This window comes from Schistocerca gregaria, chromosome 1 (genome assembly GCF_023897955.1).
Source record: "Schistocerca gregaria isolate iqSchGreg1 chromosome 1, iqSchGreg1.2, whole genome shotgun sequence".
Lineage (NCBI taxonomy): Eukaryota > Metazoa > Arthropoda > Insecta > Orthoptera > Acrididae > Schistocerca > Schistocerca gregaria.
This window is the reverse complement of record NC_064920.1, coordinates 497,560,866-497,586,412: the sequence shown is the minus strand read 5'-3', so window position 1 is coordinate 497,586,412 and position 25,547 is coordinate 497,560,866. Positions and strand designations below refer to the sequence as shown.

Sequence of the window (25,547 nt, the reverse complement as noted above, 5' to 3'; positions counted from 1 at the left end):
ATACAATTTTGGAGTGAATGAGCCGTGCCGATTCGCTGATTTATGGTCATATTGTGAACTCACATTTTTAAAATGCGTAAAATAAATTCGCTTTGCAACACTAGATTGTGTTCGTTATCTAGCCTGTAACACAACCAAAAACGAATATCCGGCTACTGACTTGTTGCAGTGTAACCTGTCAGTTTCATACCAATAGGGTAATCTTATCATAACCAAAACGAATATCCGACTGCTGATCTGTTGCAGGACAAAATGTTAATTTTATGTCAGCGGCGTAATCATTTGAATTTTCCATTCTCCCCTGTTTAGCCTAATATGTCAGCCCACACACTGCATTCTGCAAGGGCATTGTGGATATTGCCCAGTACATCACTCTTCATATGGATTGCTGGTGAATTTCGACTTTTATCGTATTAGTGATAGGCTGCTTATAATCAGTCATTCATCTCTCCTTTGTTCATCCTCAAGGTCTGAAAACAAGTATGATCAGTGTAGGTCTCGCACCGAACTTGAGGCATAATGAAGAACGTTACGCCTCTTCCTTTATTTTGCTTGAGCAGCTATTTAAAAGGCTCATTAGTTGGAAGAGGACCTTGTCTGTCTTGTAGACTATACCTCATCCATATAAACACCATGTGCTGCTTATTGTCAGATGTCACATATCAACTGAACCCTTTTGTACTGCACGTTGGTGTCGTCTTGTAATGTAATAATGATGTTGCACATGACATCATCTGTATGCAAATAAAAAGGTAACAGAACACTGGCAATATTTCTTTACAATTATTTTAGTTTTTGGAATATAGGTTGTGGCGGTACACTGATCCGTAGGTAGCCCAAGGCCTAGATTATGTTTTAATGTGACAGTTTATTTGTTAGTTGCCAAAGACAACCAAATGAATACGAAATATTAAAGATGACAATTTTGTAGTGAGTTGTGAAGCAATATTAAATGCTTCAGTTAATTCATCGTCAGTCGTATGGATTTAAATTATTTAACTCTGCTAAAGTGAGGTTAATATTTCATTATATTAAAAGTCTACACCATAAATTTTTTTTGCAGATTATTACAATGTTAGAAATGTCTTGTCCTGTGATATAAAATCACATCCTCTACAAATAGTCTAATATCTTAGTAGACATCAGTGCCTATATTGTTAGTATATATTTTAAATGGTAGTGGACATAATGCACTTTGCAGTGGAACCCCTGACAATATTTTTTATCAGTTCCCTCTGAGCTCTGCCATGTAGGAATGTCTTACTCAAATCACAAGCCCTCTCCTCAGTTCCACCAGCTTTCAGTCTCCATGTTAAGAGTCGGGGATAAACATTGTCAAATGCCTGTAACACGTTAAAAGTGATGCCATAAAAAACCAGTTCCTTGCCAGACTTCAAAATGTCAAACCATATGTCTGTTGGTGTTTTGCTGCTCCCTTAGTGTGAAAAAGAATTTTTATGGTTGTTTATCTGCTTGTGTCATGAGTATCACCAGTTGTGAAAACTAAGATCAAATGATTATACGGACAAAAACAAAAGATAATTGGACATTACTAAAATTGTAGAAGTGTTTGTCCTTCCCATCCATATATTACACAAGAAGATGTAAAGAAAAAAAAAATCACTATTCTACAAATGACGTACAAGCAGGACTACAACTAAATAATATTGTCGTTTAATAATTCATTTACTGCTTTACATGTTTCCATAACAATGTTGCTCAGTGTATGAGATTCAATGCAGGAAATAAATTTAAATTTCCGAAATCTTCTCCAGTTTCCACATAGGTATCTCAGAGATGTAGATAATCACTGAAAAACTGGAATAGGTGTTCACATAACTAGGCCGATGTCTTCTTTTTCATTGTGAGGTAGAATAAATTCTATTGCATTATTAAATGTTTGGTAGTCCAGTCAGAGAAAGTTAATGCATACATCACATTATTTATGTAATATTTCGTTTAGCAGATTTTTCATTGGTATATTTGCTGTCTCAGTTTCAGCCATTCCCTCTACCAGCATCTTGTTGTCTTTATCTATTTTATACACAGTGATGAAGTCACTGCATAAAATTCCCGTTTTTATACATAGTGATAAAGTCACTGCAAGAAATGCTTTATGCACAGTGGCAGGCATTCCCACTTATGTCAGAATACTTAAAAATGTGAAAAACACAGCATGAGAGCTGGTATGAAAGTTAAGTTTGGCAAACCAGTGGAAAACAAACAGTGAATTTGAGAAACAATTTTGATTATTTTCAGGGGTCTTTAGGCTGATATATTGTTAAATATGGGATTGACTGTTGGGAGGTTTTCAGAGTTTGGAAAACTTGCTAACAAGCGGTGGGCCATTGATAAGGAATACCTTTCTTTGCATCATAACTGGTTGAAGAGATAAGCAATGGAAGCTGCCTTAGGAATAAACCTGTCATAATGTGCAATCTTGCCAAGGAACACCAGGAGATTCATCGAAGATTTGGGAACTGGCACATTTTTGTTTGCCTTGACATAGGTCCACATTGGTTATAACCCTTCTTTGCTGAGAACATATCCTAGGTAAGTGATAGAATGTTGACAAAAATGAACATTAGCAAAACGTCACATAAGACCCTTTTCAGGTAGAGCCACAAAGACTTGACACAAATTGTGTACATGTTCCACATTTTTGCAATGGATAACTAGAACATCCACAAGATAGTCAACACATGGGGGAATATTTTCTATCAACTGTTCAAAAATGATATTTCCTTCGCCCAGTGGTCAGCATGTGTGGTTGTTGTGGGTGGGATTTGGACTTGATTCCTGGCACTGCAAGTGATTTTACCTTGGTGGGAGAACTAGTATGGGTTGCACTTAGCCTCATGATGTCAATTGTGAAGTTACTGGGTGGAGATTAGCGGCTCCAAGATCGAGAAAGCTGAAAATGAGCGGAGTAGGTGATCCCACGTCCCTCTGGAATGACACCACTGGGAGTGGATGACATGGAAGTTGGTTGGGTCCAGTAGACTCCTCTGGATCAGAACGTGGGGCTTTGCTTTGCTTGTTCTAAAAACCTTTGGAAAATAGCAGGTGCACTCACGACCCTGAACTGCAATGTATAATTCTGGTAAAGATCAAAAGGAGTATTTAATACCAAGATTTTTTTTTGGCTTCTCTTCCAACAGAAGCTGAAAACAAGCCTCTGCAAAATCAATTTTTGAAAAGAAATTCCTTATATGATTATAAATGCTGAATAGTATTAAAAGAGCACTGGCCACTACCTCCGATTTGGGCATATTCCATTAGTTTAAACATACCACGCACGGGTGTGGATACCATCAGGCTTAGTTACCATCCTTAAAAGGGAGGCTCATTAACTATAGGAAGTAGATATAAGCACTTTCTGTTGTTCCAGGTTGTCTAATTACAGTTCCATTTCATCCCGAAGGGCCACTCGGATGTGGTAGTTGTCGTTTTTAAATTTTCAGCACTACGGATGGTTTTCAAACAATATGTGCCAGAAAATTTGTAGCTGTATGTAGACTAGGCTCAAATAATGGTTCAAATAAATAACATAAAGCATCATTTTCTTCTTATGGCTCTGAAGGCTGAATAGTATGAACAAGACACTGAGTACAAAAACCAGAAGCTGAATAAGCATCAAATCTCAAAATATTATTGATAGACAGGTCAGCAACCACAAGAAGATGCACTGTCCTATTCACTTATTTATACTTCAGAGGGAGCTTTATGTATCTTAACAACAGAATTTAATGATGTATATAAAGCCACAATTTGGAATGCAGAGTGCCCAAACTAAAATATGTCGAATGGTTGATCATAGAGACAGACACTTCTATATCAAATAAGAATGCAATTGTTACTTTCCCGATTTCTGTGTGTAGTAGTATTTTTCATGGGATCACTGCATGATCGCTTTGTGTAATGTTATTGATGTGGCTTATAGACATGCAGCTGGGTATCTTTCGGACTCTAACATTCTTCTATTGTAAGTGTCAACATTGTGTCATAATGAGGGCACTGTGTATGGGGATGTAAAGTGAAACAGTCATGACAACAAGGTAATAACAGAAAATATTGTGTATTATGTCTCTGAAGGTGGAATAGAATAAGACTGGCTTGCCACTGGACAACACATATTGATCGTATCAACATAGGGAGGATAGTCCCACTGATTTTTGCAAGTCTTTGCCTGGGCTTTCATTCACATGTCATTGGAAAACGTTTACTGGGTGACTGCGGAAATTTCAGTAGTGTGAGTTGTACACAACACTCTGCTAATGATGTATCTGACTGATATAAGGCCTGTGTGCGCGCATTTCTATCAGGGGCAAGAAGATTAACAACATCATTAATTACATCTACATCTAAATCTATACTTTGCAAATCACCATGAAGTTGGCAGAGGGTACATACCATTGTACCAATTATTAATGTTCTTCCCATTTCATTCACACATGGAGTGTGAAAAGAATGATTGAATGCCTCTGTGCATGCTGCAATTGTTCTAATAATAATCTCATGATCCCTATGTCAGTTGTATGGAGGGGGCTCTAGTATATCCCCAGAGTCATCATTTAAAGCCGGTTCTCAAAACTTTGTTAGTATACTTTCTCAGGATACTTTCTGTCTATCATCAAGAGTCCACCAGTTCACTTTCTTCAGTATCTCCATGACACTTTCTCATGAATCAAACAAACCTGTGACCAATTGTGCTGCTGTTCTGTGTGTACGTTCAGTATTCCCTGTTAGTCGTATTTGGTATAGGTCCCATACGCTTGAGCAATATTCTATAAATGGTTGCACGAGTGATTTGTAAACAATCTCCTTTGTAGACTGAGTGCACTTCCCAAGTATTCTACCAGTAAATCAAAGTCTAGTACCTGGTTTACCCACAACTGAAACTGTGATCATTCCATTTCATATCGTTGCAAAAGGCTACATCCAGGTATTTATATGAGTCGGCCGATTCCAGCAGTGACTTATTGATATTACAGTCATAGTATATTACGTTTTTTCATTGTGTGAAGTGCACAGTTTTATGTTTTTGAATATTTAGAGCAAGTTGCCAATCCTTGCATCACTTTGAAATCTTATCAAGAACTGACTGAATACTTATGCAACTTCCTTCAGTTAGTACTTCATCAGAGATAACTGCATCATCTGCAAAAAGTTTGAGGTTACAATTAATAGTGCCTGCAATGTCATTAACATACAACATGAACAACAGGGATTGCAACACACTTCATTGGGGAATACTCAAAGTTACTTCTACATCTGATGAGGACTCTCCACCCAAGATAACATGCTGCGTCCTCCTTGTCAAAAAGTCCTCAATCCAGTCACAAATTGACTTGAGAGCTCATATGACTGTACTTTTGATAATAAGCGTAGGTGTGGTTCTCAGTCAAATGCTTTTCAGAAATCAAGAAATTCTGCACTTACCTGACTGCCTTGATCCAAAGATTTCAGTATGTCATGTGAGAAAAGGTCAAGTTGGGTTTCACATTATTGATTTTTCCAGAATCCATGATGGTTGGTATCATTATGTTTGAGCTTGGATTATGTTCTAAGATTATAAAATAAATTAAACTTTCTGTGTATAGTCAGTCACAGAGACATGTAAATTTACACTTTGTACTCAATCCTTGAAGATCTGTGATCCAGGAAGCATAGCTTTCTGAGTCTGATTTACAATGTTGCAGAAATTTCAATTGAGTTGCTACCATATACATTTAAATAGAAAAATGCTCTGTAAACAAATTGTAAATCTGTGAAAGACATACTCTGAGGCTTCTGACAGAGGGGCCAATTTCTGCCTGAGATAATACACCTGGAGGCTGATGGATAGCAAAGAAGCTCACTGACATTGTGGTCAGTGAATATCACTTGCCTGTACTTGATTACTTCTCCTGGTAAAAGTTCAAGTACTTTTGTACCTTGTTAAATGGGCAGAAAAACAGAAAAGCTGACAGGGCCTGTGGGTGCTGAGGAGCTGAGCTGGTCACATGTTGCACCAACACCTAATGTCAATTAAGCTGCTATTGTCACAATTCCAAAACTTGTGCATCTGTGCTATTGAACTGGAATGCTTTATTGAATCAACAACAAAATGATGCTTAGTTCATAAGAGTTACTGATCTTCTGAATTTCCCAGGATTGCAAATGAAACCATCGTCAGTAGCACAACTTAGATTACAGTGGTGAAATCCACTAGTAGGTGAGACTGAAATTAGTCACTTATCTGAATGTTATCACAGTCCACCAACGTAGAAGTTAGTAGCAATAGGTGAACCACACTGTATTCAGATTCCAACCAGGCGTAGTCATAATGTGAAAAGTCCGAAGAATAACTGGTGTCATACAGAGTCATCATCCGCACTAATATTGACCTTAGAGAGGAAAACATCAGCTAGCGAACAGAAGTGAGACTGGACCTGTGGACACATGGCCTTAAGTCACGCAGTGCATGGGCCCATGCAACATGCTGGCTGGTGGTGGTATGTCGCAGTGACCTAGCTGGATGTAAGTGTAATGCGAGATATCAATAGATGGCACCATCCATTGATATGCCTCATGGAATTACAAGATTAATGACCACCTTACAGTCAATGCTCATCTTCCCAGTATATTTGTCTCCATTAGATAGCTATCAAAATGGCTTATCAACTGGACCATTTGCACATCATACAGCAACTGGGCTGTCTTTCATGACTGATATGGTTTCTAAGAATTGTTGGGCCATGTCATCAGGAAAATACAGGCATTCCCGAGTATGTCATCAGGAAGATACAGACATTCCCGAGTATTCAGGGCACCTGATGAGATAGTTCTCTGGGGGAAAGGGCAGTGTAGATCAAAATGGGCTGTGCTGCATAATTTCATAAACAGATCACCTAAGAAAGCATAGCAGTTTTTTAGGTCTAATGGGTGAAGCAAGCTGAGCTGTTACAAGAGAGCAGAAGAAAACTGTGATAAGAATTTTTGAATTCTATACATCATTTCACAAAATGAATGGTAGTTTATAAGTCATTAACAAACTTTGATGGAAAGGGAGGTTTTCTTCTCCAGCAGCAATTTATCTAAATGGTGTTTTATCAACCATGCCAGCATAAGGAGGCCAACTCCACAGATATGGAAAAGGTAAATGTAGGAGGATATAAGCTTTCTACATGTAGTAGACACTATGGAGAGAGGGAGGTTCGCCATATATGTTAAAATCTGTCACAGTGTGAAAAATTTAGAAACTAAAAAAATTTTTGTAGAGCAACTTATAAAAACAAGTGCATTTGAGCTTGAACTAAATAATGACATTTTTATAATCGTTGCCATGTATAGGCCCCCATTGGGAAATTTTCAGCTATTTTTGAAAAACTTGAATTCTTTGTTGTGCTATCTGTCAGACAGGGGGAAGCAAATTATCGTGTGTGGGGATTTCAGTGTAGATTTTCTGAAAGAGTCCGATGGAAAGCTTGACCTTGAAGTATCACTTGGGTCTTCCAGTATTGATTTTCCTACTTGAGTGGTACAGGCAAGCAACACACTGATAGATAATGTTTTTATAGACAAGATAAAGTTAATCAAATAAAAACTTTTCCTGTTGATAATGGTCTGTCTGATCATGTTGCACAGCTAGTTGCAATATATAACATAGCTTCTTAAAGTAATGCAAGACATTCCTCCAAAATAGTACGTTCAATTAACGATGTAACAAATTGAAAATTTTAAGGAAAACTTAAATCAATTAGACTAGGATAAGGTTTACAGGGATCCTGATGCTAATTGAAAATTTAACTTGTGTCATGATACCTTTATGAGCATATTTGAAAACAGTTTCCCTAAGAAAACAGTGAAATATAATTGTAAGAAACCATCAAAATAGACATGGCTGGCTAAAGGGATAAAAATATCTTGTAAAAATAAAAGGGAAATGTATCTTATAGCTAGAAGAAGTAATGATCCAGAAACAGTGAAACATTACAAAAACTACTGCAGTGTATTAAGAAAAGTTATTAAAAAGTCCAGAAATATGTGCATTAAGCTTGAGATTAGCATATCTGATAATAAAATTAAAACAATTTGAATATTGTTAAAAGGGAAACAGGGCAATTGAGACCATAGGTATACTCTATTACTATCAAGCTCAATGAAAAGTTTGTTAACAAAAAGTCAGAACTAGAAAACATTTTTAATAATCATTTTTTAAGAGTTGTAGAGAAAATAGGATCCAGCTATTCACTAGAAAATGCAAGGCAGTATGTGGAAGAGGCAATACCAATGCAATTTGATAAAATTGAAATTCAACCCACCTCTCCTACTGAAATTAGAAAAATAATAAGTTCACTCAAAAGTAAATGCTTACATGAAATTGATGGCATTTCCAACAGAGTACTAAAAGCGTGCTTCCAACAGATAAGTAGGATTCTCAGCCACATACGTAGTAGCTCACTGAAACAGGACATTTTTCCAGATAGACTGAAATTTGGTATTGTTAAACCATTGCATAAAAAAGGGGATAAGTCTGATGCTGACAACTACTGCCCAATCTTACTTCTGCCAGTTTTATCCAAAGTTCTTGAAAAATTAATGTATTCAAGAGTAGCATTACATATTTGTCAAAATGATGTACTAACAAAATGTCTGTTTGGTTTTCAGAAAGGCTTTTCAACAGAAATTCTTTTACTGATCAGATATTAAATGTTTTGAATAACCGAACAACATCCATTGCAATATACTGTGTTCTCTCACAAGCCATGGGACAGTGAACAAATAATTTAATACATATTTAACAGAAAGAAGGCCATAGTTAACAGTACAGTTAGTCTGCAACAATCCTCTAACTAAGGAGGGATCAAGAATGATGTCCCATAAGGTTCTAATATATATGAATGATTTGCCATTCTGTATTCTTGAAGATGTAAAGCTAGTTCTTTTTGCTGATGAAATAAATAAAGTAATTGCACCGAACAAAAAAGTACCAGCTGAGGAAATTGTAAATAATGTCTTTCAGAAAATTATTAAGTGGTTCTCTACAAATGGACTCTCACTAAATTTTGAGAAAACACAGTACAGTAGAGCGTCGATTATCCGAACGTCGGTCAACCGAACAACCGCTTAACCGAACTGTGCACTCACTCGCATCTGTTACTCTCCCACCCTACCGTCCATCATCCCCCTCAATCCCAAACCAAGTTTTCCACAGTAGTCGCCGCACTGGGCCACCACTGGCGGAACATTGCTTCTAATGGGGCCTTCACAAGGCGTTGCTGATCGGCCAAGCAGCCAGTCGCTGTGTATCAACAGTAAGCACACTTCTGTCGGCTTGGCACTGGCAGTAGAAGTAGCGGCAGTATGAAAGCTGTTCACAGCAACAGCTGCGCCAGCTTAGAGTTGAGGTGTGCCGCTCCGCGCAGTTTGAAGGATGTCGCGCCCCCAAGAAGAGCTTCTCATGGTGCAGTCACCTTCCGTTCTCTTTTACGACCACTTGTGTGCTGCTGCGTGAAGAAGTGAACTTGACGATACAAAATGCTTAAACGTAAACGTGTTTAATAAACTGTGCCACATACTATATATTCCTACTGAAGTTGCCTTTGTATGTTACTTTGTAATACTAAAAGAGATGCCTGTTTTAATGAATAAATTAACTGTACAGTACTTCTTTTTGGCAAATAAACATGTACAGTTCGATTATCCGAACAAACCAGTTTACCGAACACCCATGTCCCCTGATTACTTCGGATAACCGATGCTCTACTGTATATACAATTCGGTACAGTAAATGGCATAACACTGTTGATAAATGTAGACTTTGAATGGAAGCCTGTTGCTAAGGCAGAATATTGAAAACTTCTGGGTGTGTCCATTGAGGAGAAATAGATGTGGAAGGACCACATTGATGATCTGCTGAAACGGTTAGGTTCAACTACTTGTGCTGTTATGGTTATTGCAAATTTTGGTGATAAGCATATCAGTAAATTAGCCTACTATGCCTATTTTCATTCACTGCTTTCATATGACATCATATTTTGGAGGAAGTCATCATTGAGAGAAATATATTCATTGAACAAAATTGTGTAATCAGAATAATAGCTGGAGCCCACCGCAGATCACCTTGACATTTATTTAAGGAACTTGGGGAATTCACAGTACCTTTGCAACACATATATTCCTTTATGAATTTTGTCAGTAATAATACATCCCAGTCCAGAAACAATAATGAAGTGCATAGCTACAGCGCTAGAAAAAAAGATGATCTTCATTATTCTGGGTTAAATCTGACTTTGGCACAGAAGGGGGTGAGTTATGCTGTCACAAAAATCATTGGTCATTTACCAAATAGCATTAAAAGTCAGACAGATAGCCAACCTGTTATAACTTCAAGTTGAACAAATATATTTCAAGGAAGATGCAATACATGAAAGTCACGGATCAAGTAAACAGAGTAAGACATGTGTACACTTTAACAGTCAAATCATAACTGAGTCCAAGTCTAGCGGCCGCTGGCTGGCTGGCCGCTTAGGTGGCGCTGCTACTGCATGGCTTGCAGACAGCGCCGCATGTAGAGGACACGCGTAACTGCGCGGAGGCACTTTGTAAGATCGGCGAGTCACAACACTTTTCCCCCCTTTGAATATTTTGCACAGGTCTTGATAGAGGTGGCCTGTAGATTGCTAACGTCCATAGGTGTTGTTTGACTGGCCATAAAGTCTCGAGGAGGAGGCTTCCCTTACAGATGGAAGTGTCCCAGATGATAACGGGTCGAGATGACAGGAGACTTGGGGGTCAAAACTACTGGGGCCCCGTGCACCAATCTGACCATTGCGGCAAGACCGGTTGTTATAACAGGAGACATGGGCGATGTGTCCACATCCGTTGGAGAAGGAGGCGAGTAGAGTTGCTCCGACAGATGATAGTCATCTGGTTCCTGCATGGGCACGTCTCCTGGTGGTGTCAGTTCTTGTGCTGGCACCGGGATAATGGTGAGAGGACTGCATTGTGAGTAATGAGAGATTCCAGTATCCTTAGTGTCAGGTAGAGCTGAAGGTGGTTTAGCGGCATCCGGAACAGGCGTTGCTGGCACACGAGGCCGAAGCTGGTCCGAATGACGCACTGCAACACCCGTGTCTGTCTGGATTTCATACAGGCGTTGGCCAGGACTCCATTTTGGCCGCCTGCCATATCCCCGTACTCATACAAGGTCATCGGCGATGAACTAGCCAAAGCAAAGGCACCCGCGGCCGTGAGGTGGAAGGCCGCAGAAGATGAAGTAGCTTGCGGGGCTGTCAGCCATGTAAGAGCTCAGCCGGACTGTGGTTGCCCATGGGGGTGAAACGGTAAGAAGCCGGAAATCGGAGAAGCGCATCATCAGCAGAAGAAGTCAGGAGTTTCCTCATCTGAGCCTTAAATGTGCAGACCAGTTGTTCAGCCTCACCGTTTGACTGTGGATGGAACGGAGGGGCCGTGACATGCATGACAGCGTGACAGGCACAAAAATCCGAAAATCGGAAGAGGCAAATTGCGGACCATTATCAGTAACAAGAGTAGAGGGAAGGCCTTCCAAAGAGAAAATGCGAGCTAGAGCATTGGTGGTTGCCGTGGTGATAGGAGACGTGCAACGGACAATGAAAGGAAAGCTAGAGTAGGCGTCAGTAACGAGAAGCCAATAAGTACCTATAAAAGGTCCTGCAAAGTCAGCATGAATACGCTCCCAGGGCTTCTCAGGTGAAGGCCACGGTGACAAAGATGACTTTGGGGCGGCGGCCTGTGACGCACAAGGGCCGCAGGCAGTGACCATGTGTGCAATTTCAGAGTCGATGCCAGGCCAGTATACATGACAGTGCACCAGAGATTTTGTGCGAGAGACACCCCAGTGCCCGTGGTGAAGGAGGCGCAAGACCGAAGCATGCAAAGATGCAAGTACCCAACACACGGTGAAGCATTTTCGATGGAAAGGAAGATAACACCATCCCTAGCCGTGAGGCGGTAACGCAAAGCGTAGTAGTTCCGCAACAGATCGGAAGTCGTTAGTGAACGGACGATCTAGCCAACCCTTCTGAATACAGCGTAAAACCTGGGAGAGGGTAGGGTCAGAACCCGTAGCAACCACTGGCTGGTCCCCAGTGATGGGGAACCTGTCCACAACCCGCTGCTTGGCAACATCCAGGTGGAAACACAAAAGTTCGTCCCTATCAAATGCCAGATCAGGACCCATGGGAAGGTGAGACAGTGCATCAGCATTCATGTGTTGAGCTGTCAGCCGGAAATGAATCTCATAATTGAAACAAGACAAGTAAAGAGCCCAACGCTGGAGGCGGTGTGCAGCCTTGTCGGGAAGTAACGTTGATGGATAAAACAAGGAAACAAGTGGTTTGTGATCCGTAACATGATGAAATTTGGATCCATAGAGAAAAACACCAAACTTATGAAGAGCATAAATAATGGCCAAAGCTTCTTTTTCAATGTGAGAATATTTTTGTTGGGCATCCGTGAGCGTTTTGGAGGCATAAGCTATGGGTTGTTCAGAACTGTCAGAAAAACAATGCGCAAGGACTGCGTCGACCCCGTATTGAGAGGCGTCCATGGCAAGAACAAGATGTTGGCCAGGTCAATAAATAGCCAGGCACGGGGCCTGTTTCAGCATAGTCTTCAGTTTATGGAAAGCCACATCGCATGACGCGGACCAGTGAAAAGGCATGTTTTTACGCAACGGGCGATGCAACGGCTGAGCCACCGAAGCAGCAGACGGTAAAAACTTGTGATAGTATGCTATTTTCCCCAAGAAAGCCTGCAGTTCCTTAACAGATGTAGGGCGAGGATGGGCATCGATCGCAGCGACAGTTTGCTGTAGTGGACGAATACCATCCCGAGAGAGTTGAAACCCCAAGTACATGATAGATGGCTGAAAAAATTTTGATTTCTGTAGATTACACATAAGACCGGCAGTCTGTAAGACATGAAAAAGTGTGCAGAGATTCTGAAGATGTTTGCCAGTGGTGGAGCCAGTGACAACAATGTCGTCCTGGTAATTTATACACCCAGGGACAGTGAGCAATAATTGTTTCAAGAATCGCTGAAAGAGAGCAGGGGCACTGGCAACACCGAATGGCAATCGTTGATATTGATAGAGGCCAAAAGGCATGTTAAGGACCAGAAACTGCCAGGAAGCAGCGTCAAGAGGAAGTTGATGATAAGCTTCTGACAGGTCAAGTTTAGAAAAATACTGGCCTCCAGCAAGTTTAGTGCACAATTCTTCAGGTGGAGACATAGGGTAAGTGTCGATAAGGCATTGAGCATTTACAGTGGCTTTGAAATCGCCACAGAGACGAATATCACCATTTGGCTTAGCAACGATAGTGACAGGAGAGGACCACTCACTGGGAGTGACAGGAAGAAAGATCCCTGAAGCAGTGAAACGATCCAGCTCCTGTTTGACCTGATCAAAGGGCCACAGGAATGGGCCTAGCCCGGAATAACTTAGGCCGAGCAGTGGGTTTGAGCGTGATATGAGCTTCAAAGTCATTTGCACGGCCTAACCCAGGAGAAAAAAAGGGACGAAAATGTCGTCGACAAGGAATCCAATTGAAGATAAGGAATAGCATCAGAGACGATATTGACAGAGTCATCTATGGAGAACCCAAAAACATGAAAGGCATCGAAACCAAAAAGATTCTCTGTGTTACTATGGTCGACCACAAACATGGGAACAGTGTGAATGACAGATTTGTAAGATATCTCAGCATCAAATTGTCCCAAGAGGGAAATCTTCTGTTTATTGTAAGTCCGTAATTGCCTAGTGATAGGTGACATGGTTGGATAACCCAATTGAAGATATGTCTGAGAATTGATGATAGTGGCAGCAGAACCAGTATCCACCTGCAAGCGAACATCTCGACCACGTATTTGGACAGTGAGGAATAACTTCCTTGAAAGGGAAGAAGTACAATTGACAGACAACACAGAATCAGAATCAGCGCCATGTTCATGAACATCATGTACGTGGTCGGATTTGCAAACGGATGACACATGACCCTTTTTTTTGCGTTGTGGACAATCTTCTCGTGAATGCTTCGTAAAACATCGCGAACATGAAGGACGTTGCTGTGGGTTTTGCTGCAGTTTCTTAGAGGTTTGTTTACGGTTAGGCTGAGGTTGCGCTTGGGAGCGTACTGCGGCCACGTCGGCCGGCGGGGGACACGCCACACGCTTCGTCAACATCGCACAGAGGTTGTATTTCCTCGGCATTGCCCCATGCCTCTATTTGCGCTCCAGCGGTGCGAGAAATTTGAAAAGATGGAGCGATGGATAGGACTTCATCTAGAGTCGGATTTGCCAACTGAAGGGCACATTGCCTAACTTCTTTGTCGGGCGCCGATCGGAGAATAGCATCCCGAACCATGGAATCAGCGTAGGATTCGTTGTGAACTTCAGTAATAAATTGACACTTTCTACTGAGGCCGTGAAGTTCAGCAGCCCAAGCACGATAGGATTGATTCTTTTGTTTTTGACAACGTTAAAAGGCAATATGAGAGGCTACCACATGTGTTTGCTTTTGAAAATAGATGGATAGAAGTGAGCACATTTCAGCAAAGGACAAAGACGCAGGATCTTTCAAAGGAGCCAATTGCGACAACAGCTGATACATTTGAGGTGAAATCCATGAAAGGAATAGAGACTTACATGTTTGTTCACCCGCGACATGAAATGGCAAGAAGTGCTGTCGAAGACTTTTTCGTATTGAGACCAGTCTTCCGCCGTCTCGTCGTAAGGAGGAAAAGAAGGTAGAGACAAAGACGAGAGATGCTGCGACGAAATCACGAATTGCATTTGTGAGAAGCGTTTGTTGTTCTATGAGACCTTGCAATAGTTGCTCTAAAGTAGCCATGGAAACATGTGGGTCAACGATGGAAAAGAAAAATCACTACCTCATCGCCAATTGTTATAACTTCAAGTTGAACAAATACATTTCAAGGAAGACTCAATACATGAAAGTCACAGATCAAGTAAACAGAGTAAGACGTGTGTACACTTTAACAGTCAAATCATAACTGAGTCCAAGTCTAGCGGCCGCTGGCTGGCTGGCCGCTTACGTGGCACTGCTGCTGCAAAGCTGGCAGACAGCGCCGCATGTAGAGGATGCGCGTAACCGCGCGACGGCAGTTTGAAAGATCAGCGAGTCACAACACAACCAACATTTAAAAACAAATTAAAATAATTTCTGAATGACAGCTCCTTCTACTCAGTAGATAAATTTTAGATAGAAAGTAGTAAGTATAAAATTAATTAATTAATTAAAAAAATAGTTATATTGTGTAAAGAAAACTTATGTTAAAATGAAATGCTCCATATCATTACAAACTGTCATATTCATGACCTATGGAACAAATGTTAATGTAATGTAACTGGAGGTACAGCATTCATGTACTATTAACTTATATGACCTGTAAGAGCTGGAGCTTTAATATCAGTGAAAAACCGTGGAGAGATGACATTTAAATTTTAAATGCAATAATGCTGAAAGTATAGCAATTCCTTTTTCATGTGGGAATTGAAGAATGTTCTATCAGAGTTTAATAATACATCAACAGCGTGGTGCAGTGTGTAGTATCGTTTGTTGCAAAATTTAAGTACAGCAGGGGAGAAAACCATCTTCATACTTTTCAGTAAATTTTAATGATATGGAATGTACTCACACTTTTAATGGGAGGCCATTATAATGTTCATATTAAAGGCTAACAGAGACCTTACTTCTTAAATGGTAAGGAGTCCACAAGTCACATCTTGACTAAATGGCAGTGCCTCTGTGGACTCTTGAACTCAGAAAGCTCATCAGCTGCTTCCAGTGTGGATTCAAGAGGTATCGTGATGAGTATGTACTTAAAAACCGGATCGTACTGGGGAAGTCTTATATAGTAGCCTTCCCTAAGCAAACATTACATGATTTTAGTTTTCTTTGATCTAGAAAAAGCTGAGAACAGAACTTGAAGGCACAACAATCTATATCCATTGCAGGACGGGAAATTACATGAACAGAACACCTGTGCCTCTCTTAGAACAGTCCTTCTTGACTCCACACTACTTTTGGTAGCGAGTAGGTGTAATGTCCTCAGAATGGTTTGCTTTGGAGAAGAATATTACTCAAGACAGTGTTTTAGGTGTAAATCAATAGCATGTCTTCCCTGGTAAAAAATTAGCTCTAAAATCTTAAAACAAAAACAAGTAAGAATATTGAGAACTGTGGCTGGCTTTCCACAGATCATTATATAGTTACCCAGTGACAGTGCTTGGTCTATTTAAGGCAAGCAGTTGTTGATCATTAGACAATGAATGTATGAGAAATGAAAAATTATTTACTGCACAAAGTACTGATAGTACCCCACTCATTTTATACTGTTTCATCATTTTATATTTACATGTGTGTTCTCATCTTTGTGTACGCTGTACCATATTATTATTACTGTTGTTGTTTCTGCAAATTCTGTGTGTTTAATTTTGCTGATACTTGTTAACTTTTTTTCTTTTTGTCTGTAGTATATATGACCTCTGCTTCAACCCAGATGGATCACAATTGGTTGTTGCTGCTGGCCAGAGAGTTCTTGTGTATGATACTAGTGATGGTTCTCTGATACAGCCTCTGAAAGGTATTTTCTGTATAATTGTATATTATGGACACACACACACACACACACACACACACACACACACACACACACACACACACACTCATACAAAGTAGTAGTTGATTACCTCTAACCAGTCAGTGATATAATTATATATTAATTTTTTTATAAAATATATTTAACTAATGTGCTGAATCAAACCTTGTTACCCAAATTTTGTGAGAGGACAGTGCTCTCATTACCATAAGTGGTTGCACAGATTAGATACATGACAGTATACAAATTATTAGGATTTCAGGACTGTGCATGATTTCTAACTTTGAGAATTTAATATAGTGTGAGGCCCTCATGTGCTTAAATCTGAGGCTTTAAGCATTGTGACGTGTAATGAAAGACAACTTAGACCCAACCTAGAGATTTTTCCTTTACACAGTTTCTATATGACCCATCCTGGAGATTTCTCCTTTACACAGTTTGTATGGTAGACCACAAAGCATCAGTGGTTGCCAGAGGGAGTACCACGACAAACAAGTTCTTAACTGATCAACTTTTTGTGGCTGCGATCTACAGTCATGTAACATTTTTTTTAAAAGACATCACAGTCACTTTTGACTTTAAAATCTATTTATTCATGAAATGCACTTCTACAGCTTTGACCATGTGGCCAGTATTTTTATTTATTTATTTATTTATTGTTCCGTGGGACCAAATTAAGGAGAAGTCTCCATGGTCATGGAATGAGTCAATACATGAAATTATAACATGGTAGTAGAAACAGATAAAATGAAATATAAGAAACATATTCAGGAGACAAGTTGTAAGTTTAAATAAAGAAAATCAACACTGTAACACTGGAATTTGCTTAATTTTTCAGCTCTTCCATGAGCTCCTCCACAGAATAGAAGGAGTGAGCCATGAGGAAACTCTTCAGTTTCAACTTAAAAGTGTTTGTGCTACTGCTAAGATCTTTGAGTTCTTGTGGTAGCTTATTGAAAATGGATGCAGCAGAATACTGCACTCCTTTCTGGACAAGAGTCAAGGAATGCATTCCACATGCAGATTTGATTTCTGCCTAGTATTAACTGAGTGAAAGCTGCTAATTCTTGGGAATAAGCTAATATTGCTAACAACAAACGACATTCAAAGAAAATATATACTGTGAGGGAAATGTCAGAATTCCCAGACTATTGAATAGGGTTATTATCATCTTTTGCATAAATAATGTTAAACCACTACACATGTTAAGCTGTGTTAATGGAGACTCAAGTGTCCACAGTATACTCCCATGAATATGTAGAAATAAGGGCAACAGCTGATCACTGAGAATGCTGAAATAAACATCATGGTAAACGTTCATAGTATACTGAATAAATTGATCCCATTCGTAGTATAAGAACACCTCCAAAAATCACAGAAATGGATTCGGCCTGAAAGTCACTTTCCTTGGCTCTAGTCAGCTACATCCATTTCCTGTGTTTTTTGCTCCATTGAAGATGTGCAGCTTTATTTACCACTGTGAGCATTGGCCTTTTGTGAGGTAGCCAACTTCAATTGCCCATTGCACGATGTTACCTTTGTCATGTTCACTTGGAAACTGGTTGAGATGGGCCTGCACTCACTAATAGCAGCAAAATCATGTCGAGTTTGAAACTGATTGTCACTGACAGTTGTCTCTGATCACTGTTTAGGATTTTTTGTGACAGTTGCCTTTGTAATAATGTTGGACAGTCCGCGTTGATACACTGACTAATCAGGTAACTTCATTCATGGTGTGGTCATGAGCACGACACACATTATATCTTCTGTGTGCCATTGTGTTACGTCTCCAGGTAAACCCACATTACTGCCCTGGTTCCAACCATCTGACTCGCACATACACACTACTTTCCTCTTGTTACTTATGACAACAATGGATGGTCACATGACCACCTGGTACCAGATGTATGTGATCTATAGAACACCAAAATGACTAATGTGCTCTTTTAAGGGAGTGGCTAATAGTTTGCCCATCAAGCTTACATGTGTATCTTTGTGCAGAACCATCTAGTATCCACTGGTTTCACTCATTTATTAGTGTACTATCTTTCCAGTGTGTCTAACACAAACCATAATGCTTCACTATGCAAACCTGTTCCCTGGAGAAAGCCCAATTCAAACTTACTGTACATGGTGATAATGCACCTTTTGATGTCGATGAGTCATACTGGCCTTTGTTTGCTCTTTTCCAGTTTATTTGTTAGTATTCAATGAGTGAACTTGGTGTAATGATGTCCTTTCAACAGCCTCTTTCCAGTTATTTCACTTATTGCTTGTCCACTGCTCTAATTGTGTTTGTCCCATGGGTGTAGCCCTTTAGAGGTCAGTACTGTCAGGAAACACATGCCTTTCCAATACAGGCCAAAACAGAAGAGAAGGGTCTGTCTAAACTGTTTACATCTTTTGCTGCCTCAGGTACTTTCTTGTATACAGTGAAAGGTGACCTATGCTCAAGTGATCAATTTGTGGCTTCATTTCATCTACTAGATGAAGACAAGACTTGTACAGCACAGGTGGCACAGTGGATAGCACACGAATCGCATTCGGAAGGACAGCTTCAGGCAAATTCCAGGGTGGTTCCTTTGAAAGAGCACAGCTGATTTTCTTCCTCATTCTTCCGTAATCTGGGCTTACACTCCACCTGTATCAACCTCGTTGTCGACGGGATGTTAAACACTAATCTCTCCTCCTTCTCCTAGTCCCTCCCCCCTCCCCCTCCCCCCACCCCCGTCCCCCCTCCCCCATCCTCCTCCTCCTCCTCCTCCTCCTCCTCCTCCTCTTCGGATGCTGCCAGATTTATGGTGACAGTGTTTATATAAAATATTTATTAATTACATGGCCAGTAGGCAATGAAAATGGAAATTACCCAGTGAATGTTAACAATAATACTGCCTGAAGCTAGAACCAGGCATCTCACAATAAAAATAAATATGTAATTTCTACAAGGCCCATCTGAAGATGAGACTGAAAATGCTGAAATCTAGTTAAGAAAAATTAACATGTATTTCATAAGTAACTGGTTGCAGTCATCTGTATTTATATTTTATTTAATATCATTTTAGATAGTGGTAATTTATCGTTGCTTTTTTCAGGTCACAAAGAAAATGTTTACTGTGTTTGCTATGCTAAAGATGGGAAACGTTTTGCATCAGGGAGTGCTGATAAAACTGTTATAATCTGGACATCAAAACTTGAAGGGGTATTGAAATATACGTAAGTTACCTGCTGGTTCTTGTACAATATTAACAGCCTTAATTCATATCATACTGATTAATTCTTTAATTTTGTTTTGGTTAATATTGTCATAAATTTAGTGTCATATATTTATTTACTTTTATTTATTTTTGTGGTAGATATTTCTGAATCTATGTTTACTGAATAATCAAATAGCAAATGCTCATAGAACAAATCAGTGCATGATATTGCAATGAGTATGTTATATTCACATAACAACAGTATTATAAGTGAGTATACTGCTTTTAGCTTTGCTGCTGTATTAGACTGTGTATGTCTTAACAACATTTGCCTGAGACATATGCTTGCTTAAACACAGACATTACAGAAACACAGCAAAGACTGTCTTCTTCTGGAAAGATTGCATGAACTGTGAATTGTCATCTCGAAGACTGTTCTCCTTTGCCAGATAACGGCAGCTGCTGGCATGAAGATTTGGGGGGGGGGGGGGGGGGGGGGGCTTCAAGCATCAGTTCGGTTAGCAGCAGTTTGTCGAATTTTTCTGTCCTCAGTCATCCTCTTGAGAGCAATGTAGTTTGTGCAGCTGGTATCCTCCATGACCTTGTTGGTGTATTCCAGCCTCAGTCTTCCTCTTGCATTCTTCCCCTTGACTCTCCCTTCAGTGATAATTTTAATGAATCATCATGTCTCAGCAGATTGCTGGTCCATGTGTCCGTTCTGTGTTGGATAAGCTTTCAAAGACTTGACTTCTCTTCCTCCACTCTGTGGAACACCTCTTTGTTTGACACCTTGTCTGCTCAGGAAATCTTTGGCATTCTGTGGTAGCGCCACTTCTCCAAGGCTATTATTTTGTGTTTTCTTGCTTCTCCAAATGTCCATGTTTCATCTTCAAACAGCAGAACATTCCAAATAAACTTATTAATGAGGACTATACTGAGATGTTTGTATGTGCAGCTCAATGTGAAGAGGTTTCTTCTGTTAGTACAAGCAGCCTTTGTGTGGTTGATTCAGTTTGCAATATTCTTCTTTGAACTTCCATCTAATGTAATTTTACTCCCTAGTAGGCAATGGATTTGACAGTTTCTACTCACTCATTGTTAAGTGAATATTAAGCAGAATTTTACTATCTACTCATAACTACAACTTTTGTTTTAGCTTTATTAATTTTCGTGTTATAGGAACAACTAGGGGTGATTCACTCTGGTAATCTCTACAGCAAGATTAAAAAATTAAACGGCAGCAAAACAGTAGTAACAATAACAAAAGGAATACAATGTAAGTTTGATTTTGAGACTTATTACACAATGTGAATTTCTGGTATTTGGTTTCAGTCATAATGATGCTATTCAGTGCCTAGCATACAATCCAGTCTCTCATCATCTTGCAAGCTGTGCCATAAGTGACTTTGCATTTTGGTCAGCAGAACAAAAAGCAGTACAGAAGTATAAATCAGGCTACCGCATAAATGCTTGTGGCTGGACTAATGATGGACAGTACCTCGCTCTTGGTCTTAATAATGGTTGTGTTTCAATTCGAAATAAGGTGAGCTACAGCTGTGAATTTTGTATTTGTTCTCCCATTCCCTAACTCACCCTGGCCCTTCTTCCCACTCCCCTTCCTCCTCCTTCATATTTTCTAAACATTTTATGAACTCCCCCCAACCCCCCCCCCTCCTTGCCCTCATTTCTTCTCCCCCTCATATCTTTCTTATTCATTCTTCCTCTCTTGTCATTTCCCTCCCTTACCTCTTCCTTTAGTCTTTCTCTCGATCCTGTATCATTATCTTAGTATCATTGCTTTGTGCTCTCTAAAATACCCTTTTTTGCTGAGAGCTGACTGATATGTATGTTGTGCAAGTAAATTATACAGAGTTGACTAAAATTCTTCAAAAAATAAGAAAAATGTTTCATAGCTTTTGTTTTTGGAATAATATGCACACTAAATATGGATTCTTGTATTCTGAAAATACAAGAAATATAAGCTGTTTCATTCATAGTGTGATATGTTAAAATAGTATATTGACCATGACTTATATATGGACAGTCTTCTGCAAGAATAGCTCTTCCAAGTAGCACCTTAGTAGGCTTCATGGGCAATACAAAGCCTTATCTACTCACTGGCTTCTCTGGTTGCTTTCCACACTCTAATGAGGCTCTCCCACAGTACTGTGGAACTGGCAAACTCAGGAGACTAGATGCAGCAGAGAGTCTGGCTACCTCACAGCATCAGGTTGAGGGCGAAATTCTTTTGCTGTTGTCAGAATAGAAAAAACATAAATGTATGTTGCAATTTTGAGTCGGACAGTGAGAGGGATTCAATCGGTTCAAACAGGGAATCACTACCTGTGAAATGCATGTGTTCATGTTTGAGTTCCTTTATTTGGCACACAGTTTTAACTTGGTGCAAGTGAGTAATAGTATCGTAGACACCTAAAATAAACTTACAAAAACAATAGTGAAAAAAGAAAAATTCAGTTCAGTAAGTCGTTGAATTTCCAAAGAGACACCAAGATCGGCCAGTGACTTTTAAGAAGCATGACTCCCTCTATTTTTGATAGAAATATTTATAAATAAATAATATCAGTTGGCAAAACAAAGAGTAATATTTTCAAACAATGAGAAAGGTTGTCAGCTGAAGAAGGAGATCATCACTGAAGAAAAAGGTCATCATACACACAAAAAAAGGAGGGGAAAAATCCAGTCAAGGGGAAAAAATATTGCCAGACAAAACAGAAAGGTCGCCAAACAAGAGAAAGATATTTTTAACACAGGAAGAAAGATATTGGTATAAATTATCAGAAGAGCATTAGGCAGCAGTCAATGGAAACTCATAAAAAGGAAGAGTTATGGTGTGGAAGTGAAACAACACTTGATTTGAAATAGGTTACAGGGATGAATAACACTTACCACATATGAACAAAACAAGAGGGAAATAGTCCAGAGAGGTGACCAGTAATACAAAAAGAAGAATTGAGTTCAGAAAATTGCTGAATCATAGAGAGGCAGAAGGACTTGCATTCTGGAAACACAACTGCCAGTAGAAATTCTCAGAATTACATCAAAACAATCCTAACTTTTGACATATCACATCAAAACCACATCAACTTCAAATCTGAATACAGGGTTGTCAATGTAGTGCAACGCTAAGCACTGAAAGCACATTTATTACTGACGCCAACATACAACCAGAACAGAACTGAACTCCTGTATGGACAGTGCTGCTATTTATACAAATATCAAGTATTCCAGAATATACAGTACAAATATATGAGAACGTTTCAGAAATTACAAATAATTGTCAGTGACTGGGTCTGAACTGGCGACTCACAGCATGCCAGCAGTGAAGCTTGTTGTCATGTCACACTGTATGCAGCATAGCTCACAGCAGTATGGTTCTTCTTGGCAAAGAGGGAGGGGGAAGTCACTGAAATCCTTGTCTAAAATGGCCCCAGTTTTGAGAAACAAAGAGTACTGTGTTCTGTTTTTGTGTTACTGTTGGCAGTGTAGGCAGTTGTACCACCTGAAGGCAAGTACAAATTTTTTCGTTCTTCTGTTTCGCTTCCCTGTTCCGTGCTAACCATTGGGTTAAAGACATTTATAAGAATTAAGGCTGAATACCATAAACAGAGGAAAGAGCAAATTAGAGAAATTCATTATCTTTCATGCAATAAATGTGTATCAACAGAAGTAATCTTGCTAGAAGTAATCTAGCTTTGTGTAAAAACTTCCACTTCAGATCAGCTATTTATCTGCTAGTATGTCTGAAAATAACATACTTGATTTCAATGGCTGTTCTCTATCTGAGCCATCTGGATCCTCCCCTCCACCAACAGCTTTTCTGAACAATGCAGATGGATGTTATCCTTACAACACATTCTCTGCTTTCGTAAGTATCGCAGCCTCAACCTACGGTAACATAATGTCCCCAACAGTTCCCACCCTCTCTGTCCTATCGCCTTCTTCCCATTCTTGCCACCCTCTGTCAATGCACTTACCCATCAGTCTCTGCTCCTCTCGTTTTTGCTGTGTTTTCCACACCTACCTGTCCCACAACCTCCTGAACTGCACCTTTTGGCATTCTAATCCTTCTCTCTACCCACCTATACATTGCTATCCTTTGACCTTCCTTTTCTCGCTCCCTCCAGATTGCTATTTCCACCTCAGGTGTTAGTTGCATTCAGGCCTGAGCGGTCAGAGTTAGCAGTCATGTGTGCATGACGTGTGCTTGCTTGTGTGAATGAATGGTGTGTGTTCTTCTTTTCCGAGGCTAAAAGCTTATTTGTAAGTGCCTTTTTATTGTGCCTGTCTGCAAGATAGCATGTTATCTTTACGGTCAGTAAACAGTTTGTCTTTTCCTACACTGTTGATATTCCTACCTGGAGTTTCAATTGTTTGAAAAATATGAAAGAGATGCTTAGGGAAGTTGAATGGGAGTCTCTGGAAGAAAGGCAACATTGTTCTCATGAAACCCTAAACCCAATTCTTATGCAATAGCTACGTGAGATCATATCTAAAAATTTAACAACTGTAAGATCTTTGTAGACTGACATAGGATTATAATCCTCAACTTTGTAGAAAATTGTGCCTTTTAAGTGGCAGTATACTGTATGTTTTATGCCTTAATTGCCTTGGCTTTTATTTATGAATAAATTTATTTATGAATAAATTCTCCTTGTTACCTGAAGTAGGAAGGGAAGAGCCAAAAACAGGAGTAGTTGAAAGTAGGGTGCAGCAGACTACTAAAATTGGTAACAGCATTAGGTCGGGAAAATCTAGTAATAGGAAAAGAAAAGTCTTGCTGCTAGGTAGCAGTCATGGGAGGGGTGTAGGCCAACTAGTGCAGGAGAAATTAGGAGCAGATTACCAGGTCACGAGTTTGTTTAAGCCAAGTGCTAGGCTTAGCCAGGTGATAGAAGACATAGGACCACTCTGTAGGGACTTTGACAAGAATGATGAGGTGATAGTAATAGGTGGGGCAGGAAACAGCCTGGCTCAGAATAGGAATTATGATATTAAGAGTGACCTGGATAAAATAGGAGCTGCAACAGGATGTACGAATGTGGGTTTTGTTGAGGTATTGCAGCGTTATGATCAGCCCTCGGTTAACCCTTCTGTGTGGCGAGTTAACAGAGAGTTGAGCGAGCAGCTGCTGGACGGTGGAAAAACACACATTTATACAGTGCCTGTTGGAAGCATTGGGAGATGGGGATACACTCGTCATGGCCTGCACCTAAATAGTCTAGGGAAGGATAGATTAGCTGATTTAATTGTAGGTCGTCTAAAGGGGGCCACTAGCACTCAAGGCAAAACCCCTGTAACCCGAAAGGGCGGCACCTTTTTTAGGTTGAACAAGATGTCCAGACAGGCAGCTCTTAAAGGTAAAAAAATAAATGGTTCGAATAAAGGTAGAGGAAACAGTTGTGTTAATATATTTCACCAAAATATCAGGGGATTAAGGAACAAAATAGACGAACTAATAATTTGTTTTGAGAATATTAAAAATACAACAGAAGTTGATGTACTGTGCCTGTCTGAACATCATATAACTACACAAATGGAAAATGTAAATGTTAATGGGTATAAACTAGCACCTTATTTTTGTAGAGACAATATGGAGAAAGGAGGAGCTGCCATTTATGTTAAGGGGGAACATAGTTTTAAAAACATAGAAACCGCAAAATTCTGTGTAGAACAGCACATTGAA

At 39.7% G+C, this 25,547-nt stretch overlaps 1 protein-coding gene across 2 annotated transcripts in view; it reads left to right on the top strand.

The window, feature by feature from the left end:
• The window catches only part of LOC126353939 (intraflagellar transport protein 122 homolog), a 247,092-nt gene that overhangs the window by 360 nt on the left and 221,185 nt on the right, over positions 1 to 25,547 (top strand). For both annotated transcript variants that reach the window (XR_007565246.1, XM_050003221.1), the window contains exons 2-4: positions 16,525 to 16,634; positions 19,742 to 19,862; positions 21,176 to 21,386. Coding sequence is in view for 1 of the 2 variants with exons in the window: in XM_050003221.1 (XP_049859178.1) it covers positions 16,525 to 16,634; positions 19,742 to 19,862; positions 21,176 to 21,386 (442 nt within the window). In the remaining variant the exon portion in view is untranslated. The remainder of the gene's footprint in view (positions 1 to 16,524; positions 16,635 to 19,741; positions 19,863 to 21,175; positions 21,387 to 25,547) is intronic.